This window comes from Pomacea canaliculata, linkage group LG4 (assembly GCF_003073045.1).
Source record: "Pomacea canaliculata isolate SZHN2017 linkage group LG4, ASM307304v1, whole genome shotgun sequence".
Lineage (NCBI taxonomy): Eukaryota > Metazoa > Mollusca > Gastropoda > Architaenioglossa > Ampullariidae > Pomacea > Pomacea canaliculata.
In genome coordinates this window covers 6,084,279-6,102,043 of record NC_037593.1, presented here as the reverse complement: position 1 = coordinate 6,102,043, position 17,765 = coordinate 6,084,279, and the positions used below count along the sequence as shown (strand labels likewise).

Sequence of the window (17,765 nt, the reverse complement as noted above, 5' to 3'; positions counted from 1 at the left end):
TGCATGTTCATGTTACTATATGAATTGATTTTGTTTGTGTATGTGTGCATGGAGAAACTTGGATTTAAATAGCCTTCAAGCTATCTTACATGCTAATAAAAGCACACAAAAAATATGACTCAGTCCCTTTGCAAATGCAGTTTTCTCATTCAGTCTTTTTTGTCCTGCGAGCAAGCTGTTACCTATCAGTCTACCAGATGCAGAAAGAAAACAAGAAAAAAATTTCCCATAAAATACTTTATCCTGTGGTGGCAGCCATTTTTACATAGTCGCATATAGCCACAGATGTTGTGGGTCAGATGGTTAATGGACTTTTTCACCAGCTTGTATTATACTGCACTTCATAGCCACAGCCAAGTGAATGCCTAGCACAAACAGCCAAGCGCTTGCATGTAGACAGTCTTATCAGTGAACCAAGCCAGCAGTGAGATGGTCATAGTAGTGAAATCTCAGGGCAGGAAGAAATAAAAGACCAGGCTGCAGATTATCTTGGTACAGAGACCTGGCCTTCTTTCAGCTGAGCCACAAACTGACTAGTTCTTGTGTTGCTCTGCTTTCACGGAAGGAATTCGTGCTTATGTTACACAGGCTATTAATTGCAGGGGGCAGGTTATTATTATTGATCTGAAAAGGGCTTGCTGACTATGTAAATGCTACTACACAAGCTGCTACTGTTTTTGTCTGCTGGAGTTGACAGAACCTCGCAGACAGAAACAGTGTGCTTGCCGTAAATACTCTTTGTGGAATTTCTCAGATGTAGAATTTTAAGATGTGAAAGGATCACATTGTGAGGGCGCATTTTTGTAATTGCCACTGATGCATTTATGTTCAACTAAAGATGATTTCTCTGTCTTCTTTTTTTAAGCAAAGTTTTTTTCATCACTCCCTCCCCCTCACAATTTAGCTGTGCTCAGTTGTTGCGAGGTCACTTGTGTTTAACTGCGAATTTTAGGACTATTGATTCAAGAGCTGTTTACAAAGTATTCTAGAAATAAGTATTCATTCTTGTAGTAGTTCTCAATGTATGGCAAATTCCAGATATAAATTTATCAGCTTTAGATACACAGAACTTTGAAACAGAAATATTTTTCCCCTTATGCTGGAGATACATGGAGCTTTTGGACTAATGTAAAGTTTTGGCATCTTTCAACATTAAGGCATGGCATGACCATCTGACTGGATTATTTTAAAGGTGTACAAGATGTTGACATGAACTGAAAAAGAAAAAAAAAGAGAAATCCTGCTGAGTCAAAGAGACTGAGTGAAAACAATTTCCTCAGGAAGTGCTTGCCGCCAGTAATTGTTTGTGATGTCATCGCTTAAAAGAAAACTTCAACATCTTCTTCCAGGAAATGGAAGGACCAGCACAGGCCCAGGCATATCAGGTATGTTTGGTCAAGTACCAATACTTGGTGACCGTTACAACATCGACGGACAGGCAGAGGTTAGTATTTCTTCATCTCCGCTATATCTTACTATTTCAAACCAGGTTTCTCCAAACAGAGTGAACTTTACAAGAATCAAGTTACATGACTTTGTTTGTTTTCCCTATTTCAAAAAACTGATTTTACTTGCATGAAATGTATGCTTTATACAGTGTGGATCTTTAAGGATCTCATGTAGAAGCATAATTCTGTTTGATATGGAAAGTCTTGTTTTCTGTCCATTTCTCTTCCTGAACCATTTGGCTCTATCTTTTTGACTCCATGTCTATTCCAAAATCTTTTATTTTCAGTTTAATCCACTTTTATTAACATTGTGTTTTCTCTCCCTTTCTCTTCCAGCAGCTTTCTATTTTTAGTCACTCTCCAACGTCTCTCTGACCTCTCACTCCACCCTATCATCTTTAGATTTCACTTGTTGACTATCCTAGGCAAACACCCTACCACCCACCACACATATATATATATTCCCCTCCAACATAATCTGCCTGTACCTGCGTTTTGGGTGTAAAGACAAGGAGCAGCATATATAATGGATTCTGTGCCGACAACTAGTGCATGAGAAGAAAGATTTCAACGTGGTATTGGTGGACAGATGGGGGTAGGGATTTTCTCTGTGCCTACTGCTGATGCATTGCTGCTTGGGTGAAGAACAAAGAGAAGAATGATCTGTCAGCTGATGTGTTATAGCATATCTCATAAACATCTGCAGACTCATGATATTATCCTTCCTCCAATATCTGGACCTCTCAAACTGATACTAGTATGCACACACCTCATCCCATCCATCCACCACACATACCCATCTCTAATTCAGATCTAATTCATACCCATCTCTAATTTAGGTTACCATTCTGAGGCTAACCTCCTAATTTTTTGTAACCATATATGGGTATTGTGAGGGCATATGCATCTTCTTGTATGATGTGTATATATAAATATATCAAAGTGTCTCTGATATCTTGTCATAACTTTAACATTCCTTTTTGTGTGTGTTTAGGGGTGTGGGTGGGCAAGTATGCATGAGTGCTTGTATGTGGTTAATATGATTTGCTGTAACAAGAGTTGGTGGTTTGTAAATACTTTATTATTATAAATTTTCATTATCACACAGGGTAGCGATCGCTATGCCTTTGAGTGGGAGCGGTGTTTGTCAAGCTGTTCTCGCTTGATCCATGATGCCAACAACATCCTTAATACCATTAGCAGTTCAGCCATTTGCAATGAGGTATTACGTTCACCACAGGGCACTGACTACATTATAGGTGAGCTGTTATTCAGTCAAACTAGCAAGGTGACCTAGTTAAGAAGCTTGATCGTACATTTATAATCCCTTTCATCTAACTGGACTGGGTAGTAAAAGTACCCTTTTAATTTTAAAAATTCCATTCTTCTTTCTAGGTGTGATTGAAATTTACCGTGTGGTGTGCAGAGTAATAGCAGCACTATCAACTACAGGTAATCTCTATTTCTTCCCTTTAGTGACCTGTTTTTACCTGTTTTATTGACATGAAGGCAAGGGGGCTTCATTTTCATCTTTTCTGATGTAAACTTGATCAGCATTTTGATGCTTGGCCTACAGTAAGAGGCCTGTGATAGCAGCATCACAACCTGAAATGTCATTTATAACTGGTGGATGGGAAGTTTATTGGCTGAATCCTGTCTGCTGAAGATGATGCAAAGCTTAGAAAAGATTATCTCAGTGACAGAACAAAATGTTATTAATCTTAACTATTCAAAATGTTACGGTTTATTTCAGTAAAGCATAAATAAGAAGTGACCTTTCATAAATGAGACTCATTTGTGCTGTTTAACATGGTATTAACAAAGATGTTTGGATTGCAGCTATCAATTCACCAACTATAGAACGGAGCTTGAAGGATATTGACTTGGCCTGGAATAACTTAACAGCATTCCTGGTTGGTGCTTCACTCCTGGTATGTCCAAGACTAAATTTCTTTTCCATTATTATGACCATGAGTTACAAACTTGGAAATCTGTAGTGCCTTTGGAGTATATTTTCCAGGTTGACTTAAGAGAGAACACAGCATTACTTGGTAATTTTTTGTCACAGAGCTTTTTAACTGTTCTATTTATATATTGATAGTTAATATCATTTGCCATGGAACAATACATTTTATATTTTAATGGCATCATAAGCAGACTATATAGTACAAATCTGTTTGCTGCTATTTGTTATGGTATGCAATGCCTATAAATTAACACGCTGGCATGCTATTTTTCTTATAACTTATTATTTTTCCAACTCTTTATGTAAAGAAATTACAAAAAACTACAACTGAAACATCATAACTTAGTGTTTGATAACCCTTGTTAATTTTCCTTGCATGATTTTGAAGAACTTTGTATAAACAACCAGCCTGCAAATTTTCTTAGCTCTGTCTATACTGTTAAGGGAGTTATTAAAGTTGGAATGTGGCAAAAGGTGAAACCAAGAAAAGTGGGAAAAAAGTAAACATGACAACCATTTTCTGGCGTCCAGTCTTTTCACATGTCCCTGCTTTTATGTTACTGACTGGCATTTTATCATCACATCTACAGTTCTTTTTTCTAAAACAATTCTAGTTAATAATTATCCATGTTTAAATCAGGATGATCTTCCAAGCAAACAAATAATTTCATTACAGAAATCATCGAATGTAGTGAATTTTGTTTGCAGCCTGACGAAACTTCTCTTAACTTTGCTTATGCTGTGCTTAAGAGCGATGGTCCAGCTGCTCAACAGAAAGCTTGTGGTGTTTGTCTTCTGGATGTTGATCAACAAGGGCCAAACAGCAATGGTGACATAATGGCTAAGTTGTCCTATGGGGGACGCCAGTACCATGCACCGTGTGCAAACTTTTGGGTCAACTGTGTAGACTCTATGCTGCCAGCTCTCCGCTTGCCTGATCTGTTGTGAGGCTGTGATTGACAGGCTTTGTGATTCACAAATCTTTATGCTTCAGAGGAATAAAAAGTAAATGTTTATTTTCTCCTCTCTCCTCCAGTTTACCACCCCCAAAATTTGCACACATAATTTGTTCTTGTATTCTGTAATTACACACAGAATTTGTTCTTGTATTCTGTAATTACGCACACAGTTTGTTCTTGTATTCTGTAATTTTACTTTTTTTCATTCCTATAGCCTCCTTTCCTCTGTGTCCATTTTTTAACATAAAAAGATTTTAATTGTGAAAGCTCGTCTCTTTCATGGGGTGTTGTGGGATTTTTTTCTTGTTTTATTTTTTGTTTCTCTTATAAATATGTAAATAAGTTGGAAGATGAATGCCAGAGAAAATGCTTTTGTTTGGGTTGTGTTCACATGTCCTTCAGTTGATGTAACAGTCATAGATATAATATGTGCATCTTGTGATGCTAATAAATTGATGACATCACTCTGAATGATGACAGAAATGTCAGACCACATGGATGGCTTTCTACTAGGTTTTGGTATTATTGGTGCCTGTAAACAGTGCCTCCTTAATTTTGTGATCTTCGTTTCGTTTGTTCTGTTTATATTTCCACAGCTGTGCTCATGCAAGTGTCTTTCATAGAACATTTAAAATGAACTGGTATGTATGAAATCTAATGTTTTCTCACAATCATTCCACTAGGATAACCTTCCAAACTTGATTAATGGTAGGTTTTGTATATATTTACATCCTGTAAATAATAATAATGAAGTTAATTTATATAGAGATAATCCCACCATCAGAGGCTAGCTCAAAGAACTTGTAAGTGTAAACACAGAATAGTAATAATAACAACACATACTTGGATGCATGCAACATAATCAGATCCCATGTGAGTTTCTTAGGCTGCATACTGCTTTGGTAAAACTAGATCATTTGAAGAAAAAACTCTTTACTAGAGAAAATAATAACCAATGACATAAAACATTTAGTAGGAATTGTTGGAAATGTCTATGCTTACAGTCATTATAATTACTGAGAAAAACTTAAAGACTGATTGTATCACACAAAATCAGTAGAAGTGTTTTTGGTGTGATAGTCCCATAAAATGCATTCAGTTTGAAGTATTTTGTTTACTTGGTACAAGTCTTTTAGCTTGAGGTCTTACATCTGTACATTATTTTATGCAAAAGAGTAGTGCATTGACAATAATCAGGAAAATGCAACAGATAAGTAGTGGTCAGGAAAGCAAATCTGAAACAGATACATGAAAAACCTGGAAAAGGCAATAAGCTCACATAATAATGAGAAAAACCTGTATAGGATGTACAACACTAACAAGAGACAATTTGATGCATACATAATAACGTGGAAAATGCGGCATGTACATAAGTATTATTAAACTTGTGTGAGTTTCATTGTCATATAAAAGTCATAGATAATGTATTTTCATTTATATTTTTCTTCTGAATTATTTCAGAGTAAAGGCACATCATAATTCTAATTACTAATTATTCAAGATGTGTGATGGACTGCATTTGTGTATACTGATGAGAGGGGTGTCAGTATTTGTTGTATATACATAAGAGGTTGTTTTATTTCAAGTTCATTTGTGTACATGATTAAAATATAAAGTGCATATTTATTTTTGAGAGCAAGAACATAATGTGCATGCACATAGTCATATAAAGGTGTGTGTTTGTGCACCCGCTTGAGCTTTGTAATGGAGAAAGGAAAGGCTCATGTGTGAGCATGCATGTGAGTGTGCTGTTAATTGGAAGCAAAATTTGAAAAAAACACGGTGTCCTAAGAGCTAAAACTATCATCACAAAATGTTATTGATATATTGAAGAATATTTTATTAAATTTCGCACGTCTCTATTAAATACAAAGTGTCATGGACCAGCTACAAGTTTACTTTTGGAGTGATTCATTTTTTGGTTCGGGGAGGGGGGCATTAATTATTGGTAAGATTGACTGGTTGAACGCAAACTGTTCAACATCAATTTCTGCTAATATTATGATCTCAAAGTTTGGCCTTGTGTGTGGTATTATATAAACTGGCAAACTACTTGACCAATATTTATATCCATAACTGTAATTATATTTTGGATAAAATGTTAATTGCCTGCAATTTCTTGTTCCTGTTTTATTTCTTTGAGGAAGTCTTGGGTGTTTGTTGATTTTTTAAGTTAAGAATGAAGTAAAAGACAGGTGAACATTGAATTTTGCTTCTGTAGTCAAGTGTCAATAGTCTGGTGAAACACAACTTCTGGTTCAAGAAAACTCACATTTGAAAGAATAGTTAGACATGAAATATTTTGAAAATTGAGAATTTACTTGAGATCACTTCTATTTTTAGCATTTTTGTACAGGCAGTTTGAGTGATTGACCCAGGCATTCCATAATCATTGAATTTTGTGTGATGTTATGTCTTCTTGTCACTACATCCAGTTTAATACCCCAAACTTACTTGTATCTAAGAGCTTATGTTGAGCTTTTTGGCATTATTGTGCAGTCAGATGTGTCTGTGTAAAGACCAAGAATTATCACAATCTTTTTTATGAGTTTGACATTTCTTTTTGTTTTTGTAAGGTTTATAAATAGTATCAGAGAAGGGGATTGGATGGAATGCTTGGAGACAACAGGATGGAGGGCAAAGACGATAAGGCTTGATCTAATTATTTGTTTATGCAATGATGTATTCTGGCCATATACAAAATCAAGCTTGGATACTTTATAGTTTTGATTGAGTTTTCTGGATTGTCTAGTATCAGAGAATGGTTAACTGTCTGTTTAGTTATGATCTTTTGTGCATAGTGCATTAAGCTCACCTCCACAAAGGAATATACAAGTTCTATTATTATTATGTCAGTGGAGGTGGTTTATTACTTTGCCATATGAAAAAAGAAAGCAGATGCAAGAGAGGTGTGAAAAGATCATGTTTGATGGTGATCTATGTGGTACATTTACAGACAATAAAAGCCTGAAGCTGAATCATCTCTCAGCATTGTCCATCTGTTTCAAGTCTTTGCTCTTATCTCCTAGTCATTTTTTCTGACATGATGTTTTACAAATTTTGAAGTTACCTAATTTAGATTGTGAGAGAATACACAAGGGCACATTAATTTTCCTTTTTGTTCTCTGCATGATGATTTGCTTATTTGCACTTCAGGTTATTTGTTGATTTATTTGTGTCCTGTTTCAGTGGACAAGATGATGCCACATAACAATATGGCATCAAGTGTGATGATGCACATCTCTTCATTTTTATGCATGCCTTTAATAAGTGGCTTAAAATCTTGAATTTTCTCTGAATGCACAGATGCAAATGAACAAAAGGGTTCTCTTTCACATCAATAGTGGCTGATTACCCCTTAGTCTTGCTCTGAAGAAGACGGATTTCAGTGTACTTCCATCACTGGGAGAAGGTCTTAATTTGCAAAGCATTGAAGATATTAGTCCCACCAGCTGAATAGTCGTGTATTAAGAAAATCTTTGTAGTTTACCTTGGGTCAGGTCACTCCAAAAAATATGGTGACCTCATCTTCACAGGAAGTTGGTAATGAGAGTCCAAGGGCATGACAGAAGTAAAGCTACCCATGTGTTACTTATTAATTTCACAAATGTTGAAAAAAATGTTATTCAGAACTTTGATCCATTTCAAATCAACAACAGTGACAAAAAATATTTCTTGCACCATTTTTTAAAGCAACACTATACACACCACATATATATTAAAGAAACAATTATTTGCATATATTTTTGTTTCTGACATGATAACTGTACTAGAATGAAAGGTGATGGATTTGGGGACAGTACACTGGCCATTGGTATGCTATACAAAAGTCTATAGTATGAAGATTAAATGATAACCCATTTTCCTCTTTGGAATTGGGTTTTGTACATTTTAAAGCAATATTTATTTTGCTTCTGTTCAGCAATATTGTTCAGCAATAAACACGGATGACAAATAGCCATCGTTCAAGAATTTGTAATAGTCACATTATCACATGGAAATCCTATATATGAATTCCAGACCTGTATATGAAACAATGTTGCGGACTGGTGACACAATATGTAATAGAAGAATTTTCTTAAAATTGTAACTGGATTAACTCAGTCACAATGCACTGCAATAGCAATTTCAGAAGGGCACACCTTTTGCTGCCAGTCAACAGCTTGGCTTACCTAAAAAATTTGTTATATTAACATGAAAACTATTGATTGCTTATGGGAAAGAATTGTTATATTCAGAAGGGAATCAGTTCTTTACATTTATATACTTAAAAAAAATTGTATGGTTTAATGACTGATTTACAATACTAAAACAAGATCATAAAGGTTATCATGTTGACTCTATATAATAGAATGTGATGCAGTTAGTAAAAGCCATGATATTTAAAGTTTATCTTCTATCTTGCTGATGTATGATTTTGTTAATGAAGATAAGCGAACTCCTAACTCATTACCTTGCCAACCTCACCATGTACCAGATGTTGTGGTAAAATGGATTTCTCCTACAGGTACTCTTATGTTATGGATCATATTCCCTGTACCTCCCCACCCTCCCCTCTGGCTCAATATTTGTGTTGAATGGATGGTGATGAGAAAACAAGTGGGGACTGTGTTTACTTCTCTACCCTTCTGATACTGGCACTGCATACCTTGCCATCTTCAAAGGAACATGCTCACTTCTGTGATCCAGAAAAAGTTGAGAGCTTTGGGATCTTGAACATATTGAAATGGCATACACCAATTTTTGTAGATCTTGCTTGATTAGTCAATTTTGATACAGGACGTTAAACCGGTTTTGCTGAGATATATTCTTTCTGGGCACCCAGAGAAAAGGACAATCATTACATAGGTGTTGTAAATTAAAACATAAATGTAGAATTTCATGACAGAATTAAGTACATTCAAGGCGCCATTACATACTGCTGCTGTCATTTGCAATTTATATTTGGGCTCCATTTGAGGAGCTGCACCAGTGTATCTCCACTTCAGGACTGTACAAGCTGTCTTGCAGGGACATTAATGGCAGGTGACCAGATCTTTCCTTGTAAGTATTGAGGATCTTGTTATCCTGAATGAACACGAGTCTCTCCATTTTCCAGCGAGCCAACAGTAGTAGTAGTAAAATAGAGATTAAAAGATGGTGTTTCCTGTGCAAGAGTTATGTGGCAACATTTTATTCTACCCTTGGGGGAAAATGGGAAGAGGGCTTCCTTTGTGACATTGTTCACCATAGCAATGATAGGATCATTATGGCATTACTGTTGTCACATGATAGAAAGGTATGCACATTGGTAAAACTTGTATTTGCTGAGGCGAATGAAGTGACAAACCAATGACCAATTTCATTTTGGGTACAATTAAGAGGGTTAATCATTAATAGAAATGTGTTTCTTAGATTTGTACTATCTTTTCTCACAATAGATTTATCCACAATAGATTTATTTGTGTTGATGTTGGAAAAAATTGTTTCAACTGTGTTTTATGATGTGGGGGTTATGTGAAGAGTTGATTAGTACACTTAAGATAATGATTGTGACAGTCAAAATCTACTTCTGTATGCATGAAATCACTGATGATTTGAAATGTGATAGGTACTCTGATGTCTGTTAAGAAAATCACAGCTGTTCACTCTTGTAATGTGAAGGTGAAAAAGGGTATGCTGTTATTTGAAGGTACACAATGTTCCCTTGTATCCTTAAAATCAGTGCTGATGTGAAAGTTTACTTGATGATAAAAACATTTTTTCTGGGTTTGGTTGCAATTTTCATATCATTGCAAGTGACGGTGAAAAATTCCTTGTGTTTGGCACCATCTTTAACTTATAATGTTAAAAGTATGCACTCAGTTGGTGAAAGATTATTTTTCATGCTTGCAGACGTTATCAGTTATTTTAGTGGTTAAGATGACTTTATCAGATGTTTTAGAGGTTAAGATGACTTTATCAGATGTTTTAGAGGTTAAGATGGAATTATCAATCTCCTGACAAATTATTGCCAGAACTTAGACCCTGAAAAGCTCCCAGAAATATCAGTATGGTACTTGTTCGTCCATTAAACAGGTTGTGACAAAGAGACTGCAGTTTACTTGTTAAGTTTTTAACAGGAATAGTTTTTCTTTCAATGAGATGAACTTTGTGAAAATTGACACAGAGAGATAAGAATCAGACATCGGATAGTGAAGGGTTGGGTATGGCCTTGTCTTCCTATTCAACATATACTTTCTATTTCTTATTTTTGGTTCCCAGGCAAAAATTTTTCAAAGTTCTTTACATTTATAAAAGTTAGCAGAAATACAGAGCTTTGAACTTTAATATTGCTTGTATAAGATAAATTGCATGTGGAATAATGTATCCAGTAGAACTGAGATTGGGAGTATTATGGTTATGTGGCACAGATTTTTAAAATAAATACATATACAAAAGTTTGCCCTCTTGCCTTTGTTTGAATGCAGTCCATGTAAATGAGTGTAATACTACTGCATACAGGTGTACAATTTATATATGATGTAGAGAATATCTGGTCTGTCTCTAAGCATACATGTGATAGTGATTGTATTTCTGTAAATTCACAGAACACTCCAAGGCTGAAATCTATATATACATTACCAAAATTTAGTAAGGACTATAATGAAATTATATTACTACAAAACATTTTTTACACTGGCATTTTCCAACAGCGGATTAAAAATATTTAAAAAACATACATGTAACTAGCAATGGTTGCATTCAAAACACAGTAAATATGAACGGTAGCAATTTTTATTTAAAATTTCAGCATGAACCACTGATCGAGGTATAAATTTAACTTGATCTCGATATAGATATATACAATCCTTTCCCACCCCCAACCCAGAAAAAGCGCACAAGCATACATATCTATGCATCAATATAATTCTTATTTATTCTCTCTCTCACACACACATTCGCTGTCTTGTCATTAAAGGGAAGTCAAAAAAATGAGTTTAAATAGAATAAGAATATCATGATGAATCACTCTCTTTATTCTGCCACATCTACTTCTCCAACGTCTTCTTGCGGTAAATTATATATATATACAATCAAACTGAGAAGTTAATGTTTTGTTGTGTAAATCACATTGACAGAAAAACGAATCAACAGAATGTGGGGGCGTGGCATACAGGATGTACACGGCAATAGATGCACATACCATGTCTCAGTGAATTTATCGACGACTTTGACATGAACCAGATAAGGTCTGTGAATATTTGCACACAATCTGTACCACGGACGTTTATAAAACAAGTTCGCGATCGGATCTGTACCTCGATCTTCTGTAGGGATCAAATCGGCTAGCTGAAACTCCAGTGGAGCTCTCTATGGTATAAGTGTACTTACGCTACATAACCCGAATAAGACGTTTTAAAATATGTTTGCCTTACTGTTTTAGACCTTTTTTGCTTCAGTTAAATCCCTGAACTTTCCAGAATACCCGGGTTTAGTGAAAGATGTACACTGATTTTTGATATAATAAAGATAGTCATACAATATTTTTGAGTGCACCACAACATCATTGCACCACAAACATGGCGGGGTCCAGCACTTCGGTAAGTTTCCCACGTGGATATCAGTCACACCATAATATCGTTGAACGTACTCTTTCGTGTGGAAATTTATAAACAAGGCTATCAGCGTCTAATTAAATCTGTTTTTATATTTTCAGAGTGCTGAAGCACTGAAACGTTTCGCTGCGAAAGTCGCTGTCTCCAGCACTAAAGAACGCGTAAACGCTCTACAAGATGTTGTAAAATTCGTCACTAATGGAGGTATTAAAAAAAACCGGAATACTGAACAATAAATTATATACCGTAATTATAAAATTATCGTTAGTGTGATATGTGTGGTTATACTGAGCTAATGATTCGTCCTCTATAACTGCTCTTGGAGCAAAGCGGCGAATACAAGCGAAAAGGTTAACGACTCATTTGACTAATAGCAATAACGGTTATCTCAGCCACTCGTCAAAAGCATTATCCCAATCACGTACATATTAATTAGAACACATCCTAATCCTTATACATTCCAGAAATTTTGACATTTTCTCCAAGACCTTTAACTGAATGCCAGCAAACAAGTCTTGATGGCCTGTTAGCACATCATGCTTATCTGTTATAATCAAACACCATACATCATTAGTTTGAACGTACCATAGTGTAGACTAATCATATTATGATGCTTTCCATTCTAGATCTGCCAGAACCTGCAGTCAAAGGAATTTTCAGGTTTCTGACTTCTGCTCTCGGTCGCTACCACGATGCAGGATCCAGACGTGCTTCATTCAAGCTTGTTTCTGCCGTCACAAAAGCTTACCCTGAATCCAGTGTTAAAAACATAGTGTCAGCTTTGTCAAGTTTTGCTGAAAGTTGCAAAAAGAAATACCATCCTGAGTGAGTTTCTTTTGGGGTTAAGTACTAAATGTAATCTGCAGAACAGTGGCTGCAGATAATTGTAATAATTTTGATGTCAGATACTTTTTAAATTCTGGAGAAGGCAAAGAGATATCAATTTCTTAAGACTTAACAGTGTATGAAAAAAATTCTTATTCATTACACAGCATGTTCTCATCATATTAGTGGTCACATTGATGCATAGAAAGTGCAGGGGCACAAAAGCTACTTTGTACTGACTAAACTTTTAGCCTTCTTTGATAGTATCACCTTTACATTGCTCCTATATTCACAAAATGGTACTTTAATCTGTTATAGTTTGTTATAAATTAGCAATATCAGTATCTGTTCTTCCTCTTTTATTTTTGATTGTGTTAAGAGCATTGATGGATTTCTGGTGCATCCGAGTTATTAGATATTAGTTACCTATGTGTGGCAGTTTTTATAAGTGAAAATATTAATGTGTATATAAGAATACAGATAAACATTTATATGCAGTCTTGTTTTTCTAGCAAAAGTACTTCGGGGGATGCATTATTTGCATTGAGCTGGACCTGTATTGTATTGAGAGAAGGGTTAGTGCAAAATGACATCTCAGAGCAAAGCCTGCAGCAACTGGTATGTTCTAGATTGAGGTTAATTAAAATGCTTGATATAGTGGTAAATATTTGCACATGTAAGCACACTGATTTTGACATTAGTAATAATGCTGGTCTTAATGAGATAATTGTTGTCAAGTTGTACACTTGTTAGAAATCAGTACTAGTCCACATTTTGTTAAATATCAGAAGTGTCTTTTTAGACTTTTTTGTTCATCAGATTTAAGTTTCACAACAACTTTAAATAAGACTTTCTAGAAATGCAAAAACATCCAGAGTTTGTAGTTATCTGAAGTGACTTCCTGTTATATGATTAAACTGATTTAAGCTTTTAAAACTTCTTTTGCATTAAAAATGTTTCATGTACTTCCAGCTGTATCTCAGATTCATAATAATAATTCTGTTATAATTTTGTGTAGGTTGGTCTGCAGTGTCTACTTGTATATGGTACCTGTTCAGTGGACAGGAGAGTACTTAATGAAGCTGCCTACCGTAAACTCAGACACGTGTGGATGGAGGTTTGCTTACAAAGCTCATACTGAGTATCTCTTTCTGTATTTTAATCCTTGTAGCTTTTTTTTTTTTTAAAGCAAGTATATTTTTATAGAAAAGGACATATATTTGACAAATTTAGTGTTCCTGACTGCTTTGTTCTGGGGTGGTTGGGTGGTTCAGAGATTTAGTGAAGATCAAAACTTGTCTTGTGCATGCTGTTCTTTGTTTTTGACTCCTGTTAACAAGTTCGTCTACTTTTTTAAGATGTAGCCCTAGTTGCTGGCTCACCATAAAACTCCAGTTTCTTTCTCCTGCTCTGGGAGAAAATGATCACTTGAGATCTGAGAATCTTTTTGTAGTGATGTTTCATTATAGCATTTCAAGATTATTCTTGATGCTAGAAGTATAGTTCATAGTCTTTTAAATACAAATCTGTGTTTAAAGCATTTGCTTCATGTAATGCACACTTTCAAATTATAATGGGATGTTGACAGGTGCCAGGCTCTGTGGAGAAGTTCCTGCAGTTGTTGGAGAAAGTGGAGCCAGCAGATCACAACATGTGTTGTTGTGCCTTAGTTCTGCAGTACTTGACAACCACCAAAAACAAAACTTTGTTGGATCTATACAAAGTTAGCCTGATTTGTGGTCTTGTGTTCAAGTGTGGTTGGATGTTGCATTTTATATGTAAAATATTTGCCTGCTTGTGGGGGAAGGGGTCATGTTTTGATGATCAAAAATTTATGACTGGCTTAAAAATATACTATGGAATATATACTGTCAAAATTGATCTTTGATTTACAGGGAACATTTTTGGATCTATACCTGAAGCAAGTCCTGTCCAGCCGCACCAAGCCACCACTTGCTGTTCTGGTAAGAAAATTTGGATCTAATGAAGCTTGCATAAAGCTGTCCAGCACCTTTTGTGCACCTCAGAATTCAGAATGGATGCTTTAGAAGCAGCTTTTTGAGCATGATTTTCACAGCACAAACCATGCCAGGATTTCTCAATCTGTCCATTATCTCTGGTTTCAGCGCAGACTTGAAAGCCAGTAGCATGTCCAGCAAGAAAATGGAAGAGCATTTAAGAGAAGTGAATGGTTGTGACAGTTACAGAGTTGCCAGACTTTCCTTAAGATTGTATTTAGTGATAAGGGGTCTTAGTGTTCTAAAACTGTGTACAAAATTAAAAGGTAATGTTACCTGGATATAAGATCTTTCACTTCAGTGTTGTCTGCAAATGTTTCAACCAGGTGTCATCCAGAGGAATCCTTCGACAGTGTACTCACCAGGACTTTAAAGAGCAGGTGTTGCCAGCTGTTCAGAAGGCGATGCTTCGCAATCCAGAAATTATTCTTGGCAGTAAGCAGGGTTTTTTAAAAGTTTGTGACAGATCTCTTAATAATTCTTTGTACTATTATTCTCACCATTAAGCTGGTTTTTACATGTATGATGGATCCTATAGGTATTCCATGCCTTGTCATTCTTAATTGGTCTTGAATTGTTCCATGTTCTATGCATTATTGCTGGATTATGCCCAGTGTATTATCTAGCATGCAGGATTCTTTGATGAGGGATCTTAAAAATACTGCATGTCAAGCTTGTATATTGTATGGAAGATTGTATGTTTGCTCATCTGTGTTGGGCCTTGTAATGATGCATTTATTCAATTGCATCATCTTGTAAAGTTCCACATTTTATTAGACTGTATATCATATGTGAGATGCATCTCATGAGGTCATGTTAGACCTGTTTAGTCCCCAGGGGGTATGGATATGGAAACAGGTCAGTGCGAGAGGCAAATTATCTGAGAGACTACACCGTCAACATAGACCCAAGAAGGGAAGCATTCCAACCAATTCGCCTAAGTAGGGAGGTTATTCCTGTTGTGGCCTTACCCTTCAGGCTATCCATTGCACTGTGGGTTTTTTACCGTGATGTCTGCAATGAGGCCGGTCATAACTGTCCTTGTGGAAGCCTACGTGGACAACTTGCTGCTGCCAGAGCCAACCTTTTTCTGTGCATAACAAGAATATAAGAGAAGAAGAGGGAGAAAGGATAGACATTTAATGCTCACTGGTTTCTTGTTGCTCAAGTAGTCACCTCTCCTTTCATCACAGGAGTTCTCCCACTTGGGAATTCACTTCCTCCTCTGCAGGAAAAGAGTCTGCCTCTCACTGGAGCGGATAGTGATGATCCAGACGAATGACTGCATTGGCTTGGGTTTTGATCACATGAATGCACTGTCTCCCTTGGAGGGCAGCACATGATGCATCCTTTGGTTTTTTTCTTGTTTGAGAGAGGCAACCGGTCATCTAGAGAACCTAGTCCTAGTCACTTTACACCTTTCGGGGCCTCTGCTACCAGACTGCTGCATCTGAGTTAGGACTTATTTCATGGTGGCAAGTCATAGATATCTGGGGTTTCAGTATGGTTCTGTTTAATGCCACCATTTTATGAGGGGGCTAATTGATGTGCTCAAGACAGCTTGACAATTAAAAAAAATTTTTTTTCCAAGTCTCATCTAATATGCTGAATTGTGTGTGTTTTTAACTATATTTTCAGCTGTGAGTAAGATGTTGAGTGATATGAGTATTGACCTCAGTCAGTATGCCACAGACATTGCAAAGCTTCTGGGAGGTAAGTAGTCTGTTAAACATCTGTCAGCTTGTTCCAAAGTATATCGCTGTCTCCCTTCATGAATAAGAACAATAATATTAACATCAGTCCAACATTAAACTTGTTGACAGGTAAAATGTGTTGCTGTCATTTTTTTCATAAAAATGTACTCTTTATTTTCTTTCCTAAAAAATAGTTTACGATTAAGCAATATACATATACACAAACAATATAATATACACACAAGATAATAGAAATAACAGCAATCCATCTTCTACAATATAAGCAAAAGTTTCATTAATCGTCCATCTCCCTCTACCCTGTGCAGTAAAGAGGCAGATGCCATAGACTGGTTAAACTTACACAAATGAAATCAGGTTTTATCATCTGCTGTATACTGCAGTTATTTCTAAGCCACCCTCAGTTGCTTTCAAAATGCCCCCTACCCCCTTTTTTTTTAAACAAATAATACCATTATTTAAGAAATGACTAAATTGGAGCCACTATTTCTAAAAGGATATTTGTGTGTTATTAATAGATGCCACATATTGTTCCACATTATATGACTTTAGAAAAAGAATAAACTTATCCACTGTTGGTATGGCTTTCAGAAATCTACATTTACAAACAAAAATGTTTGCTGGAAGAATAATGAAGTTCAAAGCTGTCAACATTCAGAGTTCTGCCAATACCAAATATAACATCATCACATAACCTAATTTTTTCTTAATAGGTTTATTTAACATATTCTATAGTTGTACCCAAAAGTCTTTATTTAATGAACAGTTCCATAATATGTATACAATGGATTCATTGTTTAAAAAACTAAAAAGGTGTATTCAGCTTTGCATTTAAAAAGGAATGAGTTTGGGGTATTTTCAAATAATTTTTATTTGTAGAGATGAAAACAGTACAACTTTTTTGCGAGTTCACTTCTCATAGATTGTCATGTTTGCATTGAAAAGTAGTTGTAAGCCATTGTTAAGGTCATGAATATGTGACAATTGGTGTCATTTTATGTCAACACAGACTGGAAATAAATACATAGGTGTTTTTTGTACAGCACCCATTGCTTCAAAAGATGAGGCAATACGGAAAATAGCGGTGGATGCTGTCAGGAACCTGGCCGGTCAGTGTAGTGATCCTGGAGCTGTAGAAAAGCTAGTCGTCCACTTTTTTGGTGTTTTGAATGGTAAGCTGCTGCACTGCTGTTTGTAGTTAAGGTTAGATTCAACAGTATTTTACATAATGTCATGCAATAAATTTAATCATTTAGCTCT

At 35.8% G+C, this 17,765-nt stretch overlaps 2 protein-coding genes across 4 annotated transcripts in view; both read left to right on the top strand.

The window, feature by feature from the left end:
• The window catches only part of LOC112561283 (synergin gamma-like), a 33,306-nt gene extending 22,511 nt beyond the window's left edge, over nt 1-10,795 (top strand). For all 3 annotated transcript variants that reach the window (XM_025233662.1, XM_025233665.1, XM_025233661.1), the window contains 5 exons: nt 1,350-1,444; nt 2,557-2,707; nt 2,844-2,900; nt 3,288-3,379; nt 4,123-10,795. In XM_025233662.1, coding sequence (XP_025089447.1) covers nt 1,350-1,444; nt 2,557-2,707; nt 2,844-2,900; nt 3,288-3,379; nt 4,123-4,362 — 635 coding nt within the window. In that variant the 3' untranslated portion in view covers nt 4,363-10,795. The remainder of the gene's footprint in view (nt 1-1,349; nt 1,445-2,556; nt 2,708-2,843; nt 2,901-3,287; nt 3,380-4,122) is intronic.
• Nucleotides 10,796-11,119: 324 nt separating this feature from the next.
• The window catches only part of LOC112562164 (eIF-2-alpha kinase activator GCN1-like), a 34,403-nt gene continuing 27,757 nt past the window's right edge, over nt 11,120-17,765 (top strand). Inside the window, exons 1-10 of the mRNA XM_025235227.1 lie at nt 11,120-11,935; nt 12,052-12,154; nt 12,577-12,775; nt 13,288-13,393; nt 13,794-13,892; nt 14,364-14,498; nt 14,671-14,739; nt 15,120-15,228; nt 16,432-16,506; nt 17,549-17,677. Coding sequence (XP_025091012.1) covers nt 11,915-11,935; nt 12,052-12,154; nt 12,577-12,775; nt 13,288-13,393; nt 13,794-13,892; nt 14,364-14,498; nt 14,671-14,739; nt 15,120-15,228; nt 16,432-16,506; nt 17,549-17,677 — 1,045 coding nt within the window. The 5' untranslated portion in view covers nt 11,120-11,914. The remainder of the gene's footprint in view (nt 11,936-12,051; nt 12,155-12,576; nt 12,776-13,287; nt 13,394-13,793; nt 13,893-14,363; nt 14,499-14,670; nt 14,740-15,119; nt 15,229-16,431; nt 16,507-17,548; nt 17,678-17,765) is intronic.